We start from the raw sequence: 8,730 nt of genomic DNA on the forward strand, positions 1-8,730 counted from the left end.
AGTCAGTCACGTGTGGAACGGCTTTTTTTTACTCCTGTAAATGTTTTATGAATTGGGAACCTTCCCTTTGACTCCAGATGAAGTGCCGGTCCGGTCACCGCAGGAGCCGGGCAGGTTTCTGGGGTGGCTGAGGGGCTCCCCCGGGTGAGAGGGCCCTGAGGGAGGCTGCTCATCATCCCCAATGGACACAGAAACYCGGGGCGTGCCAGGGATAGCTCAGTGTTTCTGTGTCCCAGTACCAGTGAAAGGTGCATTTACCCCTGGAGTAATCACGTGCAAGCATCAGAGTAACTCAGAAGTCGCTATTTCCATTGGAAACCGGCAACTTCACTTTTCAGCCGACACCAAACCTCCAGGCATATTTTCTTAGACACTCAAAATGATTTCTATTTTTTTTCCTGGTTCAATAACTTGTAAAGGACAGCTTTCTACCTGCATTTGTTGAAGTGCCATCTCAAAGTGTGCTGACACAGGGACTGACTGACGCATGGCAAGTTATCAGATGCTCAGAGATGAAGGAAGCAGTAACACAGGCAGCCGTTGCGTTTCACAAAGGATGTGCCACCTTTCGTTTGCCTCTACCTCCATTTCAAGGGACTCCTCAAATAAAGAAGGGACATGTGAACCTGTCTTGCCTGACAATTTTTTTTTTTTTTTTATTGCATACCATGATAACTTGGAGTTCACTTGTTACAAGCATTTTATGTGGTGGGTGAAATATCAAGGGAAAGGAAAGAAGTAATACTGTGCTGCCTGAAAAACTATGATCTAAACATATAAATGTCACTGGGTAAGAGTTACCTGAAACAACTGGAAGGGCAATTAACACCTGGTTTTATGGGAAACATTGGTTACCACTATCAGTTTTAATGAAGTGTATTAACTAAATTGTGTTCTGAGTATTCATTCAACCCTGTTTATGGCACACTCTTGAGTACATTTACTGTTTGTCAGAAGTGCAAACTAGTGAACATATGAGGCTTTAAGACAGGCCATCTGTTAGTCTTAGACCCTTGGATAATTGTCAAACAGTTCTAAAAATAAGCACATACAAACTGCAAGGGGGTGCAAAGGTGATTTTTCTTTAGAGTCTRAAAGCAAAGGGAAAGTAGTAACCAGAAATTAAAATTAAATAGTTTCATCCTGTAAAGCAAGCTAGCTCTCCTTTCTCTCCTTTTTTCATTTTCCTTTTCCACCCTCTACCTTCAGTGTGCCTTTTTTTTTTAATTTGTTTTTTTTCCATTTGCTCTTCTGGGTCATGGCATCCCTCGAATGCCTCTCCAGTTTAGGATTAGAACACCACCAATTTAAGGCTCACAGCTTTCTGTAGAGAGCATAATCTCCAATGGCTAAAGTAAGGGTCATCTCGTGTCCTCTGCCTAAAGTAATCCCTTTATAAAGTCAAGGCATAAAGATTTTCATCTTTATGGGTTGCTGTTAGAGGGAAACAGTACCTGTGCACATACATGTGTGTGCTTATGGATATGTAATGAGTAATAACAGCTGAGAGAWTTATTTTTGGAGCAATTTGAATTCAAAAGATGCAAAACATTGAAAAAAGATCRCTGCAGATGGTATGTCGTAAATATTTAGACACTCTAACTTCTGTTTGTAGCAATTTGGAGGCTTTGTTTTGTCTTTATATATATATATGTTCAAATGTGAGACAAACCTTTGCTTCAAGTCAGTGCCTGAATCCGAGGTTTAGTTTTTGTCTGGCAAGCTGTGTGTGTTGGCAGTCAACGGAGGCATCACGTCTGTTCCCAGCCCTGCTCTGTAAGGGGAAAAGGAGAGAGAATGGGGAGGAGGGGGGACACCCCAGAGGTCCCCAGCCATCACCCCAATCTCTGGGCTCGGAGTCAGACAGTGCCTGTAGGGGTGAGAGAAACCTGGACAGAGAGCTGGGGAGAGGCAGGGAGAGAAACTGCCTGGGCTCTTACCTGGGTCTGGAGGACCCTCCACAYCCTGGGAAAAAATACTGTGATTAATTAGTCATCCAATGGCTAATTACCAGTTAATTTTCATGTTGGCTGATTGTCACATGAATCTCTTATCTCCATAATTCTTACTGAAATTATTTGAGGAATGTTTTCTGTTCATTTTGATGGCATTTGGAAGGGGAGAGAGCAGCTTTGTAGCCTTTCATCAGAGTCCCAATCTCTTGTAACCCTGCAGAAGGCTTATGAATTTCACCTGAGGGTGGTGGGCATCACCAGACTTGTTAGGCCAATTCTTAACCTTTGTATAACATATGGTCTTTTAGGGGTATATGCTCATGCACATAGACAGTATGTTTGTAAATGACTGGCACAAAGTGTCTAAATCCACAGCAGATGCACAATGGCACCATAGACTGGATGTGTTATGGCCCCAAACCATTATCACACCCCTCACAGTTGCATTTTATTTTTTTCACCTGCTCCTGTGTAGTACACCTGTGACTTGTTGGCAGTGAGTGTCGCTGCAGTGTGGGAGACTCCCAGCTTGACTGCCTGGCTTGGAGCTTYGCTCCATCATGTGCTGCTTTTTGTACGTGTGTGTTTGTTCTCTCGATCTTTATATAGCTTGTAAGAGTTCTTTGAACTGTTGTAAGYGATCATCTTTCAAGCCTGATGCTTTCCTTCTTGACACAGTGTTCTGAAAATTGAGATTGTCATGCCAGTGTTTTAGTAATCATGCATGTAAAAAAACAGAGAAATATTCATTGTGGATGTCCTGCACAAATGGCTTGATCTGCATCCAGCGGGCAGGCAGGGGGTGTCTCCAGGGAAGATCTGGAGAGCAATCAGTATCTGCATGGACAATAATCAACCATTCTTTGAAATCTTTTTATTTCCTGCAAAAATCATCACCCAGTTCCTTGGGCACAGACACTTCCWTAAATGGTTTATTTGGGGATTGTGCAGCCAGTAGAAAATTCCACTTAAACGTTGCAACAGCCCCAAGACTTGGGGTACTTGCATTTTTCCCACTGACATAGCTAATGGAATTGTTATCCATTTTGCATGATTATTAAGAAAAGAAGAGATTTCCCACCAWTGTCCTATAAATAAGCTGTGACTTACTTGATCTTGACAGGTGACTTAGTGCTGCTGTAGAGTTTTCCAGCTGCAATAATGTCTCAGAATGATGTATTCAGTGGGGTATCAGCTGTGAGCCATGCGTAAACCAGGGGGTSTAACAGGAGCTGGGAAGAACCATTTTTCCTGTTCAGCTTCCAAATGATGTCGTGCCTCCTGCTGGCCCCAGACGGGCACGTGTATGGATGGCCTTGGAGCCAGTAGGCATGTGCACACACACAGGAGTGCTCCTGGAGGGCCTGCATTTTTGTGGCTGCTCTGTTTTCCTTTGGAAACCAGCGTTGAGTCTTCTTTTTTTTTTCCTTTTTCTTTTTTTTTTTTTTTTTTTTTTTTTTTTTTTTTTTTTAAACAGTAACTTAGCAAGTTGAAAAATCACCCGAGCTGTTTTCAGGAAGCCTGTCCTTCTGAAAGGTGGATGAAGTTCCCTTTGGCTGCTTAGGTAGAAGCACTCCTGTAGTATCACACATTTCAAAACACTCGCTTCCTTCTGGTCTTTATGGGTTTCCTTCTGCTGCCTGGAACAGCCTAGTGTGGCATTGGGGTCAAAGCTGTTCCTGCTAAGGCACAGGGCATTCTTAATGCCAGGATTTGCTGGATTTTCAATTGCTCCAAAAGTCTGGTCAGCCAGAGGAATTTTCTGTGTCTGGGCACACACAAAAGTGCCTAATAAAGGTATTTGAAAAACWGTGGGTCAAATATGCAAAACACACRTGTGAGAGGAGAGACATAAGCCCCGAAGACCTCAGATGCTTCCTGACATCTGCAAAGCACARTTCCAATAAGCTGCAGATGCACAGGGCACAGGGAGTAGAAGCAAGAGGATAAGGCATGAGAATTGCTAGTAATGGGAGACAGGTTGCCAGACTATTTTTTTKAAAACTGGTTTTTGTGGTCTGAAATAGAGAAACCTATATGGTTGGCAGAGGATAGAGACAGGCTCTCCTGGACATTCAAACACACACAATGGTGGTTATGCAGCCTTCACCCAGTGTTTGCCAGCACCTGGGTGTGCAGGACTTGGCAGTTGTGCACATGGCCTGAGCAGGATCTGCTCAGAAAAGAGGGGAAGGACGCAGTGCACACAGGCTCTCRTGTCCATAGGCATTACAGAGCTGTTTGTGAGGCCCCGTGTAAAATGTGGCTCTGTCTATTAACTGCATGGTCCAGGGACTAGCCAGCATATTGATTGTCAGTAATGCATGCACGGGGAATAAATGGTACATTCCCAAGATACTAACACAAAATCAAGATTTGCATACGAAAAATGTAATTTTTCTAAACTCCYAGCCCTATGGTACAGCTGGTTTCTCAGCCCCCGCCTGACCCAGCTCTGAATGGCTGCAGCATTTGACTACAATCTGTTTGTTTCTTTGACAAACTCTGCTCACAAACCCAGTGTATTCCTTGTATTGGGTGTGTTCAGAACATGTTATTAGCTGATGTTTGAGGAGGGATGGCTCACAATAAAAGCTTCATTATCAGATTTAGAGTCACATACCATTCCTTTATTGACCTGCCTGGTGTAATCAATGCAGCAGCCACACAAGTTTGAAATCATGTTCCCTGACTGTAGGCYGTGTGTCATGCATCCAATGCTGATTGTGCATTATCTTTTAAATGACACCGCCTAACTAAGTATGGATTTGTCTACCACAAATAGCCCTTCTTTCAATTTGAAGATGGTAAACCTTTTGGTTTTTTTATTGATATTCAGGATGACCTAAAATAGAACTGTAATGAAGTGCACAAGGAATGGCCATTGTTAAAGTGCTRAGGAGTGTGTGTGAGCACAGAAGAGCCTGTGTATTTTCACATTTTCATGCTTCCCCAGCTAGGTTTAGTGCACAAGCTTCTTGTCAGTGCTGCCATTGTGTGTGCAGGGCTCCATGCATCCGCTTCCATGAAGTCATTGTTAGACTTGAGAACAATATCCAGCGCTGCAAAGGTCATTCCTCCTTAAGGCCAGGATAATTTCCATTTATATCCAAGTAAAAAGCCATTAGACTTTGTGTTTGTGATGTTAAATTGTCTAAAAGCAAAGCAGTTCCAGCTGTCAATTCATGAATTTCTGATTTGGGGTTCTGAAACACTCAGCGTGGCAGGTAGGGGTGTGCTCAGAGGGCCAGTGCTGAGCTGAATTAGTGACTTTGTGGTTTCTCCCGTTGGTGTTTCGTTCTCAAGGGCTCCATCGCTGCCGCCCCGCTGCTCTGGGGCSGCTCCCTCCGCCCGGCCCGGTCCGGGCCGCCTTCCCCCCAGCCCAATGSCCGGCCCGGCCCCGCCACAACTTGGGCCGTGATTCGGGATCTCAGCAGCGCTTCTGACACCTGGTGGTGGCGGTTTGGGAGTGCACGGGCCACAAACGCTGCGAACSGGGTCACCGCCGCCATCGCCCGCCGCCCAGCAGCGCTTCCCACGGGCCATCTCCATCGGGGAGATGGCATCTCTGCATAAAGCGGGGCATTGCTCTTTTATCCTGATCACGATGTAGCTGTGGATAGTGTAGAAGGACCAGATGATKTATGAAAAGTTAAAATATCTTACTTTATTTTAAAGCTTCATCACTGTAAATAAATAATTAGATTCAAAATTCATTTTGTGTTTAAAAACTTATTCTTCAAGCTGGCGGACTTGCCCGGCTCYGTTATTAGGCAGATGGAGASTAGGGAAATTGCCTAGGCTTGAAATAGTRCAAATGAATTTTTATATTTGGGGATGCTGGGGACTCAGCTCAAGAAAACCTCACCAWGAAGCACTTGTCTAGTTGCTCAAATAATTGGATAATCATACAAATAAAGCTAAGCTTATATGTAGGACTGGGGTTTTAGTCAGAACACAGAATGTGGGTGAATTGATACTGCTCTAAAAATACACTTCCGAGGTTGGCTCTGCAATTTATTGGCTCYTACACAAAATGGCAGGACAGGTCAGCATCCTCTGATGCTGTGTGATACTGTGATGACATTGAGCCTATTACAAATCTACCAAAAGGAAAAATGGGAACAAAAGAGACTCTAAAGTGCTGAAAGAAATTGTAGAGAAAAGTATATTCTTTAAAGAGATTTAACTTCTGGGTTACATGTCCAGCCTTTTTTCTGCTGGGAATATTACCCTGGTGCCTGAGCTGGCGGTTCAGCTGTTATTGCCGAAGTATTTCTTGGACTGAGAAGTGTGTGTCACAATCTGGTGTCTCTTGCTGCCAGTTCTTGCACCCGGTACTAGTGAGAATAAAAGGGTAAAATATGGCAAGGGTTCCCTCACGATTCAGATTTTTTTTTAATTGTTACAGTGAAGGGAATCCCTAAAGGCAGGGGTTTTTTTGCCCGTGAAGTTACTATTTTCTTTATATGTACTGTAAGGAGAAGAAAAAAAAAAAGAAACCTTCATGACTATACTTGGCTTGTAGCATTTTTTTTCTAAGTTCATGCCAGCATTAACAGATCTGTCAGAACAAAGCAAATATGTCATATTGGCAGCTGTTACTTATGAGTACTTTTTCTTTATTGCATTTTGTTTTGTAATAATTGAGAAGCTTTTATGTTGAGCTCTGCATAAATGGTACTGAGTGGGAGGGTATGGGCATGCTTTCTATTATTCTGCCCCTCATGCATGTCTCCTTTTTTCGTCTTTCCAGAACCACACATTGAGCCAGCACGCACAGTGAGCCACTGGCACTACAGGACACCTCTCTGCAGAAGACTTGACGGTGGCACAGTGGGGAGGACCATTTGAACATTACATCCAATCAAAGTGTCATTTGCAACCCAGATGTAAAACTCTAATGATTTGGCCATGAGGCGCTGCTATTATAAGCAGCTGGAAATGAATATTAATGGAAGAGATTAAAAGTATTCCATGCTCAGTATTTTTTATTGTCCTGCTTCAGCTAGTGTACTTTAGAGCTTCTGCTTCTGACTGAATTTATAGTGTTAGATAAATCTGCTTTGATGCTGTTGCCCTTTGTTACTTCTTGTATTATATTGATAGTTAAAGATTAGGTGTGATTTTTTTTCTTTTTTGTTAACTGCTTTTTAATTGCAATTTTAGGTAACTGTGCATTGTGATGTGATTGCTTGGCTATTGTCTGAATATTTCTTTTTAATTTTTTAATTAAAGWCTAATGCTTTGATTGGATTTGCCAGTTCACCGGACAGTGATTAAAACTATGTAATGAATATAATCGGTTTCAGTGCAACTGGATGGTCTGCTTTATAAATGTGACTTAATCTGATTGCAATAACTAGTACAGTTCAATAAAGGGAATACCTGAGCTTGGCGTCAGAGCTTGTCTGTCTGTCAGTGCCYGCTGCTTTGCTGCTGCTGGGGTGGCTGAATCTCAGGGATCACTCACCTGACACACAGAGCGCTCTGCAGCCCAGGAGAAGGAAAGATTGGAAGAAAGCAAAAGCCATGATTCTGTGTCTGGCATTGTGTTTGCCTCTGGATGTGCCTCCCTGGCTCCGTGGTAGGTTGAGGTGAGGTAAGAACATGTGATATGAAAAGRTATTGCTAGCTTTTCATACTCGTTAATATATTAATTTTTGATTTTTTTCAGCAAGAAGGGAGGGACCTGACCTATAGCTGCTTTGATCGTATTTCTGTGCTTCTTTGTTTCAATTAAAAAAAAAAAAAATGTTTTCTGCATTGTGTACAAATGCCCAGATAYTGGATCTGGCCTTGCAGACTGTGGTGGGAGACTGCATATTTGCATATTTTAACCACGTGGACCTCTAGACCTCCAGGTATCGTAGCTCTATGTAAGTGCCATACTTCTGACACTGGAAACTGCCATCAGGCAGCCTAACAGAGCCAACTACCAGGCTTTCTTTTACTCTTTTAAAACTTACCTTATGGTAATGAGGTAAGTTRTATCTCCAGTCAGAGAAAAAGGCATTTTAATGAACATGGATGCYTCTGGAAAGTTAGCAAGATGTAGTTCTCATGGTGTCTCTTGCTTGAATGAATCATAATCATCATGAAAGATATTCAGCAGTTGTGACAGCTGAAATGATGTGGTTACCCACTCCCACAATGTACAAGGCTTTGCAAGCCTGTGGCATGGGAACATGCACAGTCAGAGCCTCTCAACATTGCTGCAATGAACTGGAGCACAACTGGTTGTCATTGGGCCATGTCTGGGCTTGGAGCATGTAAGTGATATTTTGGAAGAAACATGTTTTCAGGGACACGTAGTCAATGCCCRAATTAGCTCATATAGTGAGCTTTTTTGCAAGTGCAGTGGTGGCACAGCTTGTTGACACTGCAGCCCATGTTTTCAGCAATTTAGATCCCTGCTGATGTTGATAGTCCTGTTGCACACACATGGTTCCTTCAGGACAGTAAGGGAAAGCTACAGCTGAAGCACAACCGAAGTACAGCCATCTTGGCAGCAGGAAGCACCAGAGCAGTCCTAATTTAAGAAAAGTTACAACTTCCTCAAAAAAAAAAGTACTGTTGCATTTGGGATAAATTATAGATTTTTTTATGCTTTTGAAATAGCATTGCATGGACAGTCAGAAAGAGTTTAGGCTCAAAATGTGTCTTGTGATAAATTTACAAACCCTAATATGACAAAACTAGGAATGGCTTTTCTTAATTCCGAAGAGGACAGTTCTGTTTGCATGTAGATTATTCTTAGCTCACTGTTTCTACA

General features: G+C 42.8%; 1 protein-coding gene across 1 annotated transcript in view; it reads left to right on the top strand.

Annotated features, from left to right (window-relative positions):
• The window catches only part of ZNF423 (zinc finger protein 423), a 136,871-nt gene extending 129,529 nt beyond the window's left edge, over positions 1–7,342 (top strand). The window contains exon 7 of the mRNA XM_057375664.1: positions 6,712–7,342. Within this exon, the coding sequence (XP_057231647.1) occupies positions 6,712–6,741 (30 nt within the window). The 3' untranslated portion in view covers positions 6,742–7,342. The remainder of the gene's footprint in view (positions 1–6,711) is intronic.
• The last annotated feature ends 1,388 nt before the right edge of the window (positions 7,343–8,730 follow it).

This window comes from Malurus melanocephalus, unplaced genomic scaffold (genome assembly GCF_030028575.1).
Source record: "Malurus melanocephalus ecotype Western Australia unplaced genomic scaffold, MMel_1.1 scaffold_254, whole genome shotgun sequence".
In the NCBI taxonomy this organism is placed as follows: Eukaryota; Metazoa; Chordata; class Aves; order Passeriformes; family Maluridae; genus Malurus; species Malurus melanocephalus.